The 19,687-nt window shown below is 35.7% G+C and overlaps 1 protein-coding gene across 1 annotated transcript in view; it reads right to left on the bottom strand.

Annotated features, from left to right (window-relative positions):
• Positions 1 to 1,214: 1,214 nt before the first annotated feature.
• The window catches only part of Pex5 (peroxisomal biogenesis factor 5), a 55,391-nt gene continuing 36,918 nt past the window's right edge, over positions 1,215 to 19,687 (bottom strand). The window contains exon 14 of the mRNA XM_083135447.1: positions 1,215 to 10,475. Coding sequence (XP_082991573.1) covers positions 10,436 to 10,475 — 40 coding nt within the window. The 3' untranslated portion in view covers positions 1,215 to 10,435. The remainder of the gene's footprint in view (positions 10,476 to 19,687) is intronic.

Below are 19,687 nucleotides of genomic sequence, written 5' to 3' on the forward strand. Positions count from 1 at the left end.
CATCATGCTGAACTTGAATTGATTGTGACGTGAGCCGAATGTGGACTGGATGGATACCAAAGTTTATTGTGGGAACACACTGGCTTCTATATCTCGAAGTAGGCGCGGTGATATATGCAGGGCTTCATGGAAAAGAATGCCGGTTTGTTCGAGATGGCTGTCCTTTTCTCAGAGAGCAGAAAAATGAAATCTTGGGGAGAAATGCATAGAAAGACCGATGGTAATGGTAACTGGTAATTGGTAATTGGTACATCGGTTATATGATGATGTGATGCATGCAAAATCTTCCATTCAATATTTGGTGAAGAAACTGGAAACATTGTTGGATGTGCATGAAGGAGGGTTGTAATATAATTAAGCCTTGTTTCCATATTAAAAACACTAAGATGCTGACCAAGGCAGTTTATTAAGATATAAAAACACTTAACATGTAACGTTTCAACCCTGTATCAGGGTCTTAGATGAAGAACTAATCTAAAATGATGAAATACACACACAGAAAGACTACACACACACAGCAGGGTAACTAGCCACACAAAAACAAATCAAGTTGACAGTCCTTATCTTGGACGATTTCTCCAAAGGAATTCAATGTATTTCATCATTTTAGTTTAGTTCTTCGTCTGAGGAAGACCCTGACACAGGATTGAAACGTTACATGTTAAGTGTTTTTATATCTTAATAAACTGCCTTGGTCAGCATCTTAGTGTTTTTTGAAGGAGGATGTCCAAAACTGCCAGAAGCAATGGTGCAGAAAGTTAAAACAGATTGCTGACCTCACCAAAGAAGTCATTGTGGTAGACTGTCACAAGAAAGTTTCCATAAGCACATGTCAACGATTTGCCAAAAAAGGCAATTCACACTAACTCTTGATGTGTTGGTGGCAAACTTCTGTAACATGGAGAGCCATGTGCAGGCATGCATTGATGCTAATGGCGACCACTTCCAACATTCACTGTGATGTCACCATGCTTCTCATACACCAAGGTATGTCCATAGCAAATTTCATTACATTATGACCAATAGTTTGATTTTTAAAAGCGAAAATCAGGGGCCAAGAATGAGTGAAACCCTGTATAACCATGGGCATTTCCGAGTTGTAAAGATTTCATTGAAATTTAACCCAGAAGTGACTACAACAAAAATGTAGCCACATGGAAAACACAGTTACATTTAAGAATAAAATACTAAAGGACTGAAATAAGGACTACAAGTACTGTGTTACTTTTTTAATTTGTGGTATCCAAAAACTTACATGCACTCATTACATGTGTAATTTTGAATATGGAAATTGATCCTCAAATTTGATAGAAATTTTCATGCTACTTTCAAATGAATTTCCATACCTTCTATAAGAATTCAAATACTATATACTCCCCACTACTTGGTCAATTAAATATTTGCATACCAAATTGCAAAAACAATATGACAAGTTTAAAAAGGTACAAAACCATATAAATGTAACAAGCAACTACATTAACATCATGAATCAATACTTGTGTTAGAAGCAATAAGACTATGCAATATGATTTTCGAGAATTTGCATCGAACCATGTAGTATATGCATTTGAATATGACATAAGATGGATGTTTTACACCTTTTCTTATTAATTTTAAAATGGATTACTTATTAATTTACCAATCAACAATTGGAAATTAGTAGACCATGTTTGTAGTTTGTTACTAGCAACTCGAACTATGTCACTCTGAAATTCTGCTTAAGAAAAGAACTTATTATGCATGCACAGACACTGTGCCATGGGAAACAAACCATATCACTGTCAATTTACATTCATTACAACTTTCAAGGTATATTTCTGTCACATGTCAAATGTCTTATTTTTTTAGGCAGATATTCCTTCAAATATATTTTGAAAATAATTCTCTTCTAATGCACCCACATGCTACTACATATTTACTTTTCATTTATTTGACAGTCATTTGCTTATACTGGTGTAATTTACTTACGATTATTCTTTTGCTTTGACAAGATGAAACAGTGTCTGTGTATGTATACATCATGTAACAATCCTAGCCTGCAATACTACCAATAATTTTTACAGGATAAATTTATATTTGTCAGAACCTGACCATTATTGAGCAAATAATTACACTTACATGTTCTTTTCTTTAAAGTGTTCTGGGGCAGCACAGCATTAAAAATTCATCAAACCTTCTATGCTACAACTCTTTGCATACCTCTACAATCATACTGTCTAAACTACCCATCTGGTTACTCAGAATTGCAACTTTTTGAGTGTGATTTCAAGATAACGAAACCCATTCACTATTATAAAAGCAATAAGTATTTCTTTTACAGGATGTACCTAAAGTTCATGTACTCTGGCTTCTAATTTTGTATCACAAAAGTTAGAAGTGGATACATGCCACATACCACATATGCACTATATCTAGCATCTGAAAAGAAGAGAAGGGTGCACTGATAATGTAAATAAAGCACTTTCAAATGAAACTTCTCAAAACAACATTATATCCTTGAATTTTCCTTGCTGTAACATGTTTTGTTTCTTAAAACAACCAATTTCCCATAATTGTGTACCTATTTTGAGAGAAAATTCGCTCACACTTTAAGCAGGTACAAGCTGATCTGTTCAAGTAACATTAAGCAATTTGCATAAACCATTTAGATATCAAGGTCCCGTTATTTTTTAATATTTACCTCTGCAAAATCTAGTGATAAAGAGTACAAAATCAAAATAATACAATAACTTTTAATATACAACAGTGATTATGGAAATTTCTAACATCAACATTGAATACAAATAAATACAAATGTGAACAAATTACTATGAGATTTTATGACATTTGCTTTCATATTAAATAAAAAATAGTCTACAAAATTGCAGAAGCAACAGACTATTTCTAGAATTATCAGCAATTTTACTGATATGCAATTTTTTGACAAAATTCATTGTCAATTTGTTCAATCCTTAATAGTAAAATATACGAAATGAAGGGAATTTATGAAGATACATAAACACAGCTGTCAGAAGATGACATCACTGTAGTAGATTCAAAACTATGAGTTCTTCATCCTCTATGATGCCCCGAGAAAGTAGCTAGGGAAGTAGACAGTCCTGCAAAAACTTCCTCAAACTGATTCAATTTTTTCTCAACGTAAAATTTATATCACATATTTAATAATGTGAAAGAAAGTGAACAACTTTTCTCTGGAGATTTTGGCCTGTGTATGGAACCAGTGGCCACCCACCATCATGAAGAAATTGGGGAGTTATGAAGGAGTAGTGTCACCTACAACAACTGGGGGTTCATCATGTCACCCCATAACCGGTTGGATATCTCCCACCTCAGATGAGCTACATGGGAGTGAGGCTGGCAGTCGGTAGGTAGGTTCTTATACTTACGGGCTGTTTGCATCATGGATTATTTAATTTAATAATGTATGTTAACTAAGGCAATAAGAATTATCTCATAATAGCAATGCAATAAGAATTTACTCCATCTCAAAATAGCAGCACAAATTATAATTGACTGTGATAATCTTCTATATATATAAAAATGGATGTGGGTGTGTATATTTTGTTTGTTCCGGCATAACTCTCGAATGCCTGGAGCAATTTCAACCAAACTTTGTACACGTATCACTTGCAACCTGGAAATAAATACTGTGGTAGGCAAGACACCCCTAGGGGTGGGGTGACATGTAAAAATAATAGAGAACCACCAATATTAAATTCCGCACAAACAGACATCCGTGACTCTATACAATCTGCACAACGATAGTGTTTCTCGGGTTGTCTAACATTCAGGCTATGTTGCGAATGGAATCCATAGTTTTCGTGACACTCCCAATGTGGTTCATCACCTATCAGCATGAGGGGTGAAAAATAAAATGCCACTACATTCGTGTCGAATCCATAGTTTTCGGAGTCGCTAAGCTAATTGGTGATATTCACGATCAATTTAAAATTAGTTACATTTTACACTAGTTAGAATACATTATTTTCCTGTCTAATACAAGATTGGGATAAATCAATACCCGGGAAATCAGCTAGTCATATATAAAGCTCAGCAGTTAAAATACAGACTTGTATGCTTTTATGATTGCCCTTCATGAAGTGGATGAACCCATGACTTATGTGGAAATTGATCTTAGGAACTTCGTGCTCAGAGTGCAATGCATTAACTTCCAGAGTATAAATGAATGTGGACATTTATTCAGATTCAACAAAACTAATTCTATGCTGTGAATCTTTTAGGAGAGCAATCTATTTTCTGCAATATATTCATTCTTATAACTGCTTTGAAATGAAGATGGGAGAAATATGCAAATATTGTAAAAATTATTCTTCATAGATAAAAGAGTTCTCTTTTTTAAGAGAGAGCATAAATTCCATTGAGAAATGTTTGACAGACACACGCGCACACAGAGACCTATCAAACATGGTATTCGAAAACCAATGCAAAGAGCTAGCAAGCAGATAACTTAATTCAAATGACTAATGACAATAAAATTTAAATTAAGCTTGGGACTACATACTATTTTTCTCACTTATCACTGAAAACTGTTTCCTATTCTTCTGAATATGTTTGTGAAACTTGGTCCCTTACATTCGGATACTGAAGAAACTTTAATAATAAAACTCTTTAATCCAAAAAGCATAAATGGAAAATACAACATAATAATAGAACTTCATGAGCTGTGTGTTACATAATATTACTGAATAATCTAATAAATTGTATAGGTGAATAGATCAAGGATGAAAAATTACAAAAAAACAAAACAAAAAAAAAACAAAACATGCAAAGTCCTTGTAGGGATTGGAAGGTAATGTTTGAAGGGAGGAAAATATTAAAAGTAATAAGAAGGAAAATCGAATAACAATGTCAAATGCTTACAATGCACAAAGAACGAAGCTTTGAGTATCTGCGGCACAAGAGTCTTAAGGTTTACGTATGGAAGAGAATCGTGTGCACATGACACTGATATTTCCTTAATTCCACAATTCCTCATAATTTGTAATTTTTCTAAGAATACAATGGAATTTCTACTATACATTTTTCAGGAACCTGCAACATTGTGAAACCTAATTATATGTATATATCACAAGTTAACAGCATAACATGGTGAAACTAGAAAACGGGACAAGCTATTTTTGTATCCACATGAACATCCTCCAGTAACCAGGGGTCCTAAGGCAATGTGCCTAATACAAAATATGCATAATTTTGAACGATAATATCATTTTGGTAATTCTCCCTGCATAATATTATTTATTAAATAAAGTTTTCTGCATATTTCTCTCAATAGTGCATATTGGATTCCTATATAAGAAATGTTAGCCTCCAAATCAACAAATTGCTCAACCAAACACAAGCTATAGCAAAGAGCTATGGAAAATGCTCATCGAGACTATCCAAAAAACACAAACTGCCTGCTTACTTGACAAGATCTTGTTTTGAAAAGGACACAGAAGTACAACATACATTCCTTTCCCCGTGAAACCTCATCCTAGCCTACAACAGTAGAAAACCTACTGTAGATTTTTAACAAAATCAACATATTTACATTTTTTTTTATTTTATTTTTTATTTTTTTAGAGCATTCATGCAAAGATACACTGATACATATTTTAGTTCCTTGCTATGTAGCTCCCGAGTTTTACATTATTAAACTGTTAATGGTTCATCTTCTCCATGAATCACCATTTCCTCAGCTTCCCTGCAGAGGACTTTTAGTTAATAACGAAAGTAAATCTTATTTTAAAAAAATGCTAATGCTGAATTCATAACTCAGAAACAACAACCGTACCACTGCACAATGCCTCTATATCATTTGAAGCAGAATACCCCGTGTCTTTTCCATGCAATGCATAATTGCAATTTATTAAAAATAAATTTGTTGCAACTTTATTTACTGTTTGGGTAACCAGAACTTTTAGCTAGAAAGGTCATGGTCTAAATTGTCGAATACCTTAAGCTTCATTTTCTGCAATTTTCCCCTCACTCGCGCAACATCTGCCGAGCCTTAATCATGTGGGGGTAAGAACAGATGCCATTCTTGCTGTGGCACTTTGGCTTGCTCTTTTATTTTCCTGAATTGTCAAGTGTTCCTGCTTCAACGAAGAACAACTTGATTAGTTAGGCAATGCATCACCTAATTCAACTATGGGGGGAGGGCATCACCTAACTGAACTACAGGAAAGAGAGGGGGGGCTCAGAGTTAAATTGAATTTTTGTCTGGGAGGGAAAAACATTGTGGCACTTTATAAATTCACAATGGGGATAATTTTTCTTCTACAGGGGATCCTGTTAAGTCAATAAAAGTGTCTACTGCTAGATAGCAATCACAATGGCTTTCAGGATAAGCGAAAATTCTTGGATTTTTTACACTTACACTTACAAAACTCTTACAATGGATTGCTTCTATCCATTAAATCGCTACGAGCTAAATTATAATTAACGATTCCCTCTATCATTAAAATAATTCTTGCTCCTCTGGTTATTGAAAACTACTGTAAGGAATGAAGCAACAGTTGCTTGCTGACAATGTGGGTTTACAAAAAAGTATCTATTACAAATAACAAAATTAATATTGTGAAACAAAATTCCTCACATGGAAGAAAGAAATAAAGAAATGACTTTCTTTTACTCTCATGTCATTTACTCGAGACACAAATTGAAATTAATATAAGCACACATGTGCACTATAAATGGCTTCAGTCCTTGGTATTTTTCAACAGCAGTATTTCCACACTTCTGAGATTCACCGTAAGACAATGCATAACTTTACATTTATTCCTTTTAAGCAATAGTTGTACCTTGTAATTGGAGAAAGGAGGAGAGAGGATATATTGCAAACTTACACATGCACAGTGTATATTTGGGTACACATCCATGTGATGCACCACGACATACCATATGCCAATTCTGTTGGCTAAAGCAATATTCCACTATTATCTACCTTCTATACCTACACAAACTATATGCCCACAATGTCTGTTTATCAAAATTTATAAATATCAATGGGAGAAAAGACTACAATGTGTACAGTCATGAGACTTCTGGATTGTAATGATTCCACTGAATGTAAATGGCATCATTATAATCCCAAAGTGTCCAAGACTGTACGTTACAATCTGGTAATGTAGTATTACAGACACTAAAAAAAGTTGGGATAAACCTAAAGTACATGCTTCACATTATATAAAATGTGCATTTAGTTTACGCAAAATGTAATACATAAATTACTAATCCAATACGATTCCAGCTAATGTACTTGAAATTAAAGTACTTAAAAAAACAGAATTCTTTACATACAATATTAACTTCTCCATTTCATTTTCACCATAATTATAACATTATGACACAATGATAAAATTATAAAGCTTGTCAATCACGAAATATAACAAACATAAATGCAGCTAGTTATGAAAAACTGCAACCTAACCAAAAAGAAAATGCACTGTAGTTTCAAGTGTAAATATATGTGGCAAATAACAGATAATAGTAACTAAACTCTATTGGATAAACTATAACAAAGTCATATTTCAAATCTATACTACATATTGTGAAAATCCAAACTATATCAGAATGTTTGAAAAAATATCGATAATATTCTGTAAGGGGAATAATATGATTACGCTTATATTTCCCAAGTCCCACATGTAAATAGAGAAGAAAAACACTATATACAAAGAGAAGCTAATTTGAATCGTTCAGAACATTTTGATACAAAACAAATATATATGTTGCCTCCTCATTACTTGAATATTTCAGTCAGAAGTGAAGAAAACTTACAAACCCATTCCAACACAGAATGAAATAATTCGAGCAACGTTGAGTAATAAATTATTTCTCCCTTAGTCTATGGCTGTTACAAGCATAAAAACAGAGTGGTGACATATATATATGCTATGGAGTTTTCTTTTTCACAAGTGGTTCAAACTACCATCTTTAAAAGTTAATGTAATGGAAGACATCAAGAATCTTTGTAAAGATCATGATTTTTAATTGCCTGATGATATTTGGGTTCTAAAATTGAAATTTGAAAAAAATCTTCATATAAAATAATAACAATAAACAAGCAGTCTGTTTTTGTTAAGTTCACTATGTTACAAAAATGTAACATTCACAAGATTCATTGTACAGTGCTTTTCACGGTCAAGTTGCCTAGCAGGCTGGGCAGTGATTGCACATCCGTTGGCATCTACACCCCCAGCTGTAGGCTGACCTTGACACTGGACGCGTCAGTGCTTCAGTATCCAGATAACTGGTGTCAAGTTTGTACGTGTTTGTGAAGTGTTAAGGTGTTCACAAGTATTTTAGATTATTTTGTTTTAGTTTACGTATTACTGGTGCTTTTCTGCATTCTAATAATGCCATAATAATAATACGCACGATTTAAAACAATGAATTTTTATGTACGACTCTTACGTCGTTACAAATTCCTGTAGGGAAGTTAGAAGACATTTTGCAGCAGAATTCCCAGATGTTCCTGCTCCACACAGAGTGTGTGTCCGAAAAGAAGCAAAGGGTAAAATGGCGTGTACTTACTGAGGATAAACTAGACGACGATGGAGAACGATTGGAAGATATTCTTCAAAAATCTCTCTGGTGCCTTGCTCAAGCAAATGAGACACTTCTATGACGTTTGTGTTTTTTATGCTTGTAAGAACCGTAAACTGCAAGAAAGATAATTCTACAATGAAAGCAATGTGTATATACAAGAAAGGAAAAAGTAAGTAAATTATTGCTGATAGCTTCCTTCTTTCAAAACACACACAATTATAACAACCAAGATTTAGAAGTAGAATAGCATTTAAGTTACTCGACAGCCGTAAAAGTAACCACAGGAATTGCAATCCTCATCTTTCAAAACAAAAGCTTGGTGAATGATTACAAATGAAACAGCAATGCCTGTCTAAATCTCCGAAACCTTCATGGTTCCAGGCAATTTTTAATCTTGTATAATATTAAACCATTAGAAGATTTGCATTTATTGTTACAGATTTTTCACAATCTGTATTATGCTTTATGATATTATCTTATCAATCAAAATATGTGTGAAGTATTAGATGGGCACAGTTACAAGTTTTCTTTTATACAAAAAGATCTGTTAGTTACTAACAGAGTAATTTTTATGTTTATCTTAGTAATTGTGTACTTACTTTATTATCATAATTTTCTCATGAAATATCTAACTGATTTGTACAATTTGGATATCATTCTGCGAAAATAATTGCAGCAGTGTGAACAATATCTTTTAATACTTTCTTTCCATTTTCAAAATAAATATGTCAATAGTTAGTTTTCCTTAAAAGGAAAACAAATTGCTTACTCTTCAACTGCAGAAGTGTTTTATATTTTTTTTTGCACAGGCTCAACATACACACATACAAACACATGCCTATGTTGACTGGTAGAATTATTCTAGTTAATAACACATGCGTAATGCAAATGCTACGATTACAAAAGAACATGGCTACAAATTTTCTTTTTCTTCAAAAAAATTAAAAAAAAATCTGCCATCAATATGACAGCTGCATGACAAATGATCCGGCATCTGCCTACCGAAGCTTGAAGAATCGACTTCTGTCCAGATGCAAGCCTCGGTGCAGCTCTTGGAAGCTGCAATTGCATGGCTCACTTGCAAGATAAAGCACAACCTTCTCTGCAAGTGTCTGCCATCTTGCAGCATAATTGGACCAGTTAAATTGCAAGCAGTCAATTCTTCCAAAACTGACTTCAGCATCACTCACTGCTTGTGAACGGAAAAGCATTCAAGACAGGGACAGTGTGTAAACTACTTAATGTATGGGCTGCATGTAAAATTACATAGGTTGATGTTACCAACCAAAATTTCCTGTGGAGAAATTCACTGGGTATTGCATGCAAAAGTAACCAACAAAAAGACATTATCTTGACACCTATGTATATCCTCTTATAAATAACTTTAACTTGAAAATTGTATTAAAACAATATAATTTTCCAACCATATAATAAGTATGGAAAATCACAAACTCCAGTTTCCCCACATAAAATTTACATATTTCATAGTTAAGTTAAACACGAGAGACACAAATATACATACAAATAATAAGATGCATATTCACGCATTAGCATGTTCATAAACTATATTCTTACATTCTCTGGATTACTTTCTATAAAAATATGAAAAAGGGATGAAGGTTTTAAAAATTAACTAATTGTCTCTAACACAGTGACTTAAAACAATTCACCGGGACTTTACTCCAGCTAACAAAAAAACAGGAGGGATAATGTTCAGGTGAGACAACTGTATGTCAGTGCCACATCTCGATTTCCATGCAGTAACAAATCCCCTCAATTCAACTGGTCATTACATGCTGATCTGTTGAATCCTCCAAAGGACTCACTATCCAATTGGGTTACAATTAAGCCTCGTTGATCTCAACGTCTTTTAACAATCCCTTTACTCTACACCAAATTCTTGATCTAATCTCCCTAGGTCCCTGAAAATAAAAGATGACCGTGAAAGAGAAAAATATAATATCAGGAGGAAACAATGGAAATACATTTTTAAGAATTCACCATGCAGTTCTCGACAAACTTACAGAAAGTCAGACTATTCCAGGTTTTGCAGAACTGTGGGAATCCTCTATGTGTGGAAATAATGGTAAAATTATCACCAATTTTCCAATAAATTGATATGTCTATATTGACCCATATGAACAAAATGAAGAGAATAATCTGTCCCATTTCTAATTTGTAACAACGCACATTATAAAATCCAGTGAAGAAATTCACTTTGATACAGAGCTTTTTTAAATTTTTTTTTTTTTGATTCTGGAACTACAAACATTATTTTTAGTTCTAAGAGTTATTTTTTTAAATAATAAAGAAAAAAGTTGTTTCCTAATGACCACATCCATGACAATTTGTTGTGGGGGGCTCAAACTATTAGGATTGAGTGTAATTTAATTGGTTCATTTTACTTTGCTAACTGCAAAGATGAGGATGAGTGATGATATAATGAAATTAGTAAAGGAACACTGTTATGTCCTAATTTTTATGACTAGGGACATGCATATTTCGTTTTTGACGAAAAAACGAAATTTGAAAAACACATTGTAGTGTTAATTTTTCATGTTTTTGAAAGGTGTGAGATGCATTTTGTGACCATGTTTTGTCATGAAATATTGCGAAATGAACTGCAAAAAGCAAAATGAACTCTTCAACACGAAATTTAGGGTTTATTCACCAACGTGGCACCTTCTGAGGTCTGAATTATCCTGAGTGTTATGCAATTCCCCGAAAATTTATTAATTCTGCTGTTAATATTGGAGAAACAAAAATCAACTCCTTTACACAGAAATAAACTTAATACTCGGATAACTACATAAATAGGCTATTAAAAGTGAAATGTTAATTCTGTGGAATAAGTGTAGTTTCTAAATCAAATTTAGGATTATATTCACAATTTTAAAACCAAAATGTCTTTTTATATACCACTTTTAATCCAATTTTTCACCGCTATAACACCGATATTTTATTTTATTTACCGCTTTTGAACCCGAAATTGACTCAGTTTTTATACCGAAATTTTGCTTTTTTATTTACCAAAAATATGTGCCTATTTATGACAAACAGAAATAAACATCTCAAGATTGGAACTTCATAATTAAATATATTAAAACTTGTAACAAGGTGGATTACATTATTAAAACTTCAATCATTCATAAGACGCTATGCACAGACTATGTACATTGGCCATAACTACTAATTCACCATATACAGTGTGATTCTTTATGTAGTTTACAACTTCAATAATTTATAATTATTTATTGGAACCACATACAGACTTGGTTTATATGTCATTATGCAGCAAAACACTTCAAGTTTTTTATTAGAAATCTGTTATGGTTCAATGTGTGCACCGTTGGTCATCCTGGACACATCCCAACGAAAATCAATTTCCTGCCAAACATTAACCAGCATTTCAGGGGTAACATTAGCGATGGCTGTTGTGATGCGATCTTGAAGTTCATGAAGATTATGAGGTAGGGGAGGGGTGTACAGTCATGGAAAGTAGTTCTTGGGCCACGAGACCTACGATATCGTAACATCTTAAAGCCTGTTGTCTATGCAACCCAAATAACAAAATTGTTGCTTGGGTTTGCCTGGCGGACCTGGATTCTCGGGAATGATTGAGTATTGACAGGAGCGTGAGTCATACCACCAGGCCCAGCCATAACAAACAACAGCTGGGTGCCGTGAGACTACCAGAAAAAGTTTCAGGAATTGGTTTCTTAACAACAGCTATTCGTAAGAAAATATTCTCTTTACTGATATTAGAGCCATTGTCAAGAAAGTTCACTGAAATGGTGGTTTTCGTCGAGTCATCATCGCGCAACACACATGCTGTCAACCCAGAAGTCCTTGAAAAATATTGGAATTAAAAACAACTACGTGGCTAATGATAAGACGAATCGCTATTCATTAGTCCCAACTTAGAATTTTGTGTAAGACATGGATCATCATGTCCTATCATCCATTTCATAACTTCATTAATCATCCTCATCGCCTTTGTTGACGCCAAGTGCTAGAGAAGCAATATAAAATAAGCAAAATTAAGAAATTAATAAATGACATTTTCAGCGATTTCACGCAGCGACGCAGTTGCATGTAGACAAAGTTTCATTAATTGGGAACCAAGGGCTTCCTCGTTGTGTTTCATTGTCATTTTCCCTCCACTTTGCCTGCCGCGATTAACCTGATGTTGATTAATGCACAATCCACAAAGTGTACCAAAGCGGCGCATATTATGATATGTGATATTATGCTAATTTAGAATGTAGTAATAAAAAGTGAATTTTGGGGAATTCAGTTAAGTGGCTGCACATCCATTACGTAATCGCGATATCATCAAATTGTACGAAGCGTGTCTACACCTACGTAAAGTGTCAGTCCCCGTCATAGGGTGATCAGACCCTCTGATTAGGGGGGATAGTCTTGATGATAGTTCAGGCCGGAAAAGAATAACGTAATTTCATCTCACTTGTTTACATTTTATTGCATTGTTGGGTGTGTTTATATATACACCCCTCCCCCCGCCCCACACACACATATAAATACATACATACATACATACATACATACATATATATATATATATATATATATATATATATATATATATATATATACATACAACACACACACACACACACACACACACACACACACACACACACAACATATACTTATATACCAACAGTAAAAATCATATAAATTGTCTCTCAAATCTTCGCGTTCCTTTTCCTCCAAACAATTGTTCATGCACTTAAGAGAAAACCTTTTAGCAGCAGTACTTCTCTCTTCGGTAATTTAAAATGCATTACAGAAAACAAATTGTGAGCGAAGCAACCAATAAATTTTCAGATCCAAATTTTTGCAAAATGAAAACAATGTCGATTTAATATGGGGGAAAAAAATCATGGAGCGCCATATTATTCTCTTTTACAATTTTTTTTTCATTTAGATCGTTTGGCGTCCAGGGTTAACTCCCGTCGACCCCTACCTACGGCTCTGAACTTGACTAGACTGCAAGAAAAGCAGACATTGCAAGCGAAGCGAGCAAGAACATTTTACAAAAGGTATTTATATTTGTATAAAATTTGAAATCAAGGGAGCAATTGCATCTCTGCCCCCCATCCCCCCGCAGGTGCTCTTGGCAGTCTGGAAGAAATAATGCAAGAAAGACGTGAAAACAAAATCCATCTTGAGTATCCTTTTGTCCTGCTACTCTTAGATTCTGCTACTCTTGCTTTCCTTTACTTCCATGTTCGCCCCCTAAAATTGATTTCAGTTCAAGGTTGTGGGGGGCTGTGGTTTCGCCACTGCACCCCCTTCCCCCGTAGTTGCTTTGAACTTTCATCGGCTTGAAAATACTTAATTTTCTTTAATAGTATAATATAGTTTAATAACGGCGATAGGATTCATCTATCCTAAATTTCTAGGTGAAAATATAATAATATAGGGGCATAGATGCCTGGAAGGGGGCCAAGTATTGCCACATCTTACCCTTAGAAAACGAATGTCAACCAAAAAGTACGTTTTCACATGTATAATTTGATTTCAGTCATAATAATTTACATTAATTATTATAATGAGGATGCAGGAATGCGATCATGCAACACTATTATCGGGGTAATATGCCCCATGGAAAAATACCTTGCTTGTCTCTTCATGGAAAAAATCTGCAGACGTCCATGATTAGGGGGGCATTTGCCCTCCCCCTGGCACCCTGGGCGCACGTCTATGATCCCCGTGATGGAAGATGTAGCGCAAAGCCAGGGCTTTAAGATCAAATTTGTTTTGTTATTGTTTTTATTAGTAATTACCTCAGTTTTCTTCCTCTGAAGTTAAATTATTCATGACGACGATTTATGATTACATTAAAGACAAGAATGAACATACACAAAATGAACCCATTTTGGTCGGAACTCGAACTCGGAACCTTGTTCGGCAAGAAATACAAATATCCATAAGGCATGAGTGTTTCATTGGAGATGTTCCTCTACTTCCGTCATTTTATCACTAATATATTTCTTTAATATACAATAATAATAAACAACTACCTAAAAATAAATATTATTTTGCATTTTCACATGCATATGTTTTATTACGGTTAGAGTGTGAACTGGCACCTGTTTATTTAGATTGTTCTTTATGTCTCGTGTGTAGTTAAAGATAGGAAAAATGCTTGAGGAACGATTAGGGCTATAAGAATTCCGTCCGTGACAGAGTGGTTAGCACAGTGCGCTACGATGTCTGATGTCCTGGGTTCGAATCCCGTCGTGCGTATGGGTGTTCTTCGTGAGTGCCCCTTCATCAATTTCATCATATCACTCATCCTCGTCGTCGCGATTAGCAAGAGGTGAAAGAAGAACGACGCTAAATAAGAAAATAAAAAGACTTATAAGAATCATTCTTATTTCCGGACGTGTCCTACATTTTATAATTGTGTCTGGCCTCCGGAAGGAATTTGAAAGAAATCTCAAATGTCTTATACGTATTTTGGGCATCACGTAACTTCAAATTAGATGGAGAAACAGAAAAACTGAGGGGAGTCTAAGATAACGTGGTTCCTTGGAGAAGTATGCTTAAATCAAAGAGTGTGCATGGTTGCTACTGGATGTTCGGAAAAGCTCAGAAATTACTTCATGATTTTCTAGATCCGGAAAAGTCCGGATATATGTATAAAAATGCTTACTTTGTGAAGTTCTATCGATATAATAATAATAATAATAATCCTTAGCGCGACAGCCCATGAAGGGCCTTGGCTTACCTACCGACTGCCCGTCTCCCTCCCACGCTTTCCTTCGTCACCTCTAAGTGTGGAGATCTTCAACCAGTAGTGGAATGGTCGGGGGGTCAGCCCGACGTATCCCCAGACGTTATAGTAGGTCTCCGTGACCGGATTACGCTTACTCACTCGGAGCTCCCCAATTTCCTCACGATGGTGGGTTGCCACCGGTCCTATACGCAGGCCGAATAAATTCCGACCAGAGCCGGATTCGAACCTACGCCGTCGCGCAGCGAACGATCTCAAGACGAGTGAACGCCTTAACCCGCTCGACTACGGAGGAGGACTCTATCGATATAAGTGTCGGTAATTTGTTCGAAGTAACAAGTAATTATTCTACTTATTGGAGAAATAAGGCACACAATTCTGTTTTTTTTCCCAGTGTATAGTAGTTTTTTACATATTAATAAACAAGAACTTCCAGACTTTGTTTACGAAATTGTGAATTTTTTCCTTCCCGAATTCATGGATTGTTTTCTCTTCCTGGCCCCACATCGACGAAAAACGTTCTGTCTTACATACACAAGTTGAAATCACATACAGCCGTGCTATTAATTAGCAGTTGAGGAATTTTGAACTCAACCGTTCACTTCAACATTAATTTTTCAGCTGACGATGTGTCATATTCTCGTTATATGCTAAGATGTCCTAGTAACCTATTATATTTACTGCAAATGCGTTCGTGTCCAACATTTTGAGATAATTTGTCCTACTTTCCGCTATTTGTGATGAAAACTGTTTTTACTCAATTTCTGATATAATGTATTCCAGCATTTCCTTCAACTTCTATTACCTTGTTAATACCTCCAATGATTACACAACTTTTCCTTCGTGCTCGACCTTTGGGTTCAGAAATGTTTACAACACCCCCATCTCCCGCGTGTAAATAGCAGGAGGCAACAACACTCTGGAAGACCATAATGTATACAACTTGTTTACTACATATTTTACGAAAATATTAGAATGTTAGCTTGATATAACTGTGGATTAGAACGAACGAAATAAAATACCTATTTTATAAGCACACTGGAACGAGCGCAGGCCAGCTGTGAGTCACTCTGGGAGTGAAGGTCAATGATCGAAGCAGTTGGTGCTTGCTTCCTACAAGCAGGCGCCTTATCTTTCCTCAAGGAAACACGGAAATCTTCCTTACTTTCTTTCGCCAGACTAATGGTGAACATTTACAAGAACGTAAGGAGTAGTATCGTATTCTATTAGAATTAGATTTCTCTTTTGTGACCTACACTGAACGTATTTTAAAGTTTCATTGACATGTGAAAGCGGAAATTTAGAGATCCTTCTTCCTTACGATTTCTAAACAACCGAAGAGTGTGGTGAACGTGAAACTACTTATTGTTCGCAACAACGATATGTATTATACAAATGGTCTGTAATCAAAAACCCTATTACATCACAGGAAGTAATACTTAAAACAATTCTACCACGTATCCAACGTAACCAATATTCAGATTGATTCCAAGCTTCTGTTTGGTTATTTTGTGTCGAATTTTTACCTCTTGCGATAATCGCGACCATGAAGATGATAGGTAATGATACGAATGCAATGCTACATCTAAGCCTCAACAGGTTTCAAAAATGGATCCTCTGGCTTTGTAGAGAGTTACGGTGATTTTGATTTTTATTTACATTTGGTATTTTAAGTCCACCTTATGCACACAAAGGCTAATCGAGACTGCATCTACAGTTTAAAGTGGGATCCTAACCACTGTGTCTCCACCGGGTATCGAACCGGTGACTCCTTGATTACAAGGCGACTCCTCTACTACAGCGCCATCGGGAAGGATGAGAGAGAGAGAGAGAGAGAGAGAGAGAGAGAGAGAGAGAGAGAGAGAGAGAGAGAGAGAGAGAGTTACGGTGACTACGATAATGAAGAATTGAAAGTAGCAGAACGACTAAGCTATTCTTTTGTCAATATTGGGATTGTTAATGAATGTTATGAATGTCAGTTCATATTGAAAAAAAATAAACTAAAAAATTTCCAGAGTGCCGTTACAAATCGTTAATTTTTCTCTTTCCACATATTACTTTGCTACTATGTAGATATTTGCATGCTAAGATGTAGAAAGTGCTGCATTTTCAGTGTGTTGAATTGAGATTTATTTCTGAGTAGTGGGAATAGGATCACCTCACATGTTTGGATTATACCCCCTTACACACACGCACACAAAATATATCGGCTGTTGTTCTTATAAGGAAATATAACTTGTATGAATTGTCTCAAGAAATATTGGAGCCTATTCACATCCCTACGGAACTTGGAAGAAAGCCCACGTAGGGATTGGGAAGTTCTGTTCCTACAAAAACGGGATGTATAGTAAATTAAAAAGCAAAGTGCTACCTTGTGCTTTGCACCAAGCCATGAAGGAGTATAGGGGGTGTGGAGTTAGTGGAGTTGGGGCCCCACGCTTTCTTCATCAGGCCAAAGGTGGGAATGATGTGATCAGCACCACGTCCCTGGCCGCCTTACCCCCCCCTTTCCCCAGAGTTTCCTCCAGGTACCCACTTTATACGATGCTGGGTTGCCACCGAAGCAGCTTGAACAGGTGGACAAAATCCCGATTATCCCCCGTCGGGGATCGAACCCAGATCTCTCGCATGATAATAAAACGCCCTAACGACTGTGCTACTGCGGCACATACAGTAATTAAGGCAAGAATTGTTTTAGCGTTTCGTTCAACGTTTTTAGGGGAATCATTTTCGGAGATATAACGTGTAGCTCTTGTCGGTTCTGCGACCTGGCTTGAGAAAAGGCGATTTTCTGACGAACAACATTCCACCTGACAAGTCACGTGACTTTCCTACATTTCCTGTGCCTGTTGGCTTTTGCATGAAAGACGAGTTTCTCTTGAGACAGACAGAATCACCCGATCACCTAATGGTGCAATGTGTGTTGCCTACCCTTCCGGTATTATTTACTGCCATTAAAGTCTTATGGGGAAGAACTTTTTTCCACCACTGTACACCCTATCTTTCACAAACCCCCACAAAAAAAGTCGAGTGGAGTGTAATCTGGAGACCGTGGCGGCCAGGCAATTGGTCCACCACGACCTATCCACTTGTCTGGGAACGCCCTGGAGACTTTGTGTGTCGCACAGAACAACCTGTTTCGATAAATGTCTGGTGCCATTTGTACACTGTTGGTCTGCTGGGCGGGTCCTTGCCATATTCTGTGCGAAACTTTCGCTGTACACTCGTTCCTGACTTGGTTTCTTCGAACCAGAACACGCACTTAGCTCTTTCCGCACCAGTGAAAGTCGCCATTTTCAATGATAGACCGGTGGCGCCGCATGTGATCAACTCCGCAACTACACACTACATGAGTCAAAACTTGAAGTGTTTTGCTGCATAATGACATATAAACCATCTGTATGTGGTTACAATAAATAATTATAATTTATTGAAGTTGTAAACTACATAAAGAATCACCCTGTATAATAATATATTTTATAATATATATCAATCTTCTCCCCTTCCTGAGAAAACAAACTTATGAGGGGTAAAACATTCTTGTCCTTTTTACTCTTTGAGATTTCCTTCTTCCCCTCGAACTACGTCCTAGACCAAAACTATTCCCTTGCTTTGAAGACGAACTGGTTCCAAGACCTAGATTAGTTCCTCCCTTCGAAGATGAGCTACTTTCTTGCTTCGGAGACTAACTGTGAGCATTATGTTCTTCACTGTCGCTTAGTTCCTGCCGATGCATTTAATTTTTAATTGGAGGATATAAATATGCATGACATGCACTATTGTCATATTCCTTAGGTCTTTCTGACTGATTTGATTCTCCTCCAGTTTCATGAAGAATCTTTAAAAATGAATAGTGTACATTTCTGTATCTGCCACTTTCCACATCTCTTACTCTATAAACAGCAAAACTGCATCTTTCAATAATTTCTCCTTTCCGATATACTTTCTTTCAGGGCATTAATAATATACTTTACTTACAATTGAAAAGCTCTCATATTCATAATGAACATTTTTAGTTCATCTTTAATGATTATATTACTTGCAGTGTCGTAAGAAAACATTGATGAACTTGAAGATGTTCCAGTTGATGGCAATGGAGTATTGTTATGCCAGTGTATTATTGTATGCAGCAATGATTCTACTTCAGTATTTAATTTTCTAACATCCCCTTTTGGAAAACCTCCTATGAGGGTTAGATACCTTTTCACGGTATTGACTGTTCTCTCAGCCAACCTGTTTCTCGAAGGTTTATATGGGCAGGAATGCTTTAGTTCAATGCCCAAGCTTTGGCAGAACATCTTAAATTGTTCACTTGCAAAGGGTTGTCCATTATCTGAGACTAACTCTTTTGGAGTGTCCATTATCTGA

The sequence above is a fragment of the Lepisma saccharinum genome, chromosome 14 (genome assembly GCF_977018435.1).
Source record: "Lepisma saccharinum chromosome 14, izLepSacc3.1, whole genome shotgun sequence".
NCBI lineage: Eukaryota > Metazoa > Arthropoda > Insecta > Zygentoma > Lepismatidae > Lepisma > Lepisma saccharinum.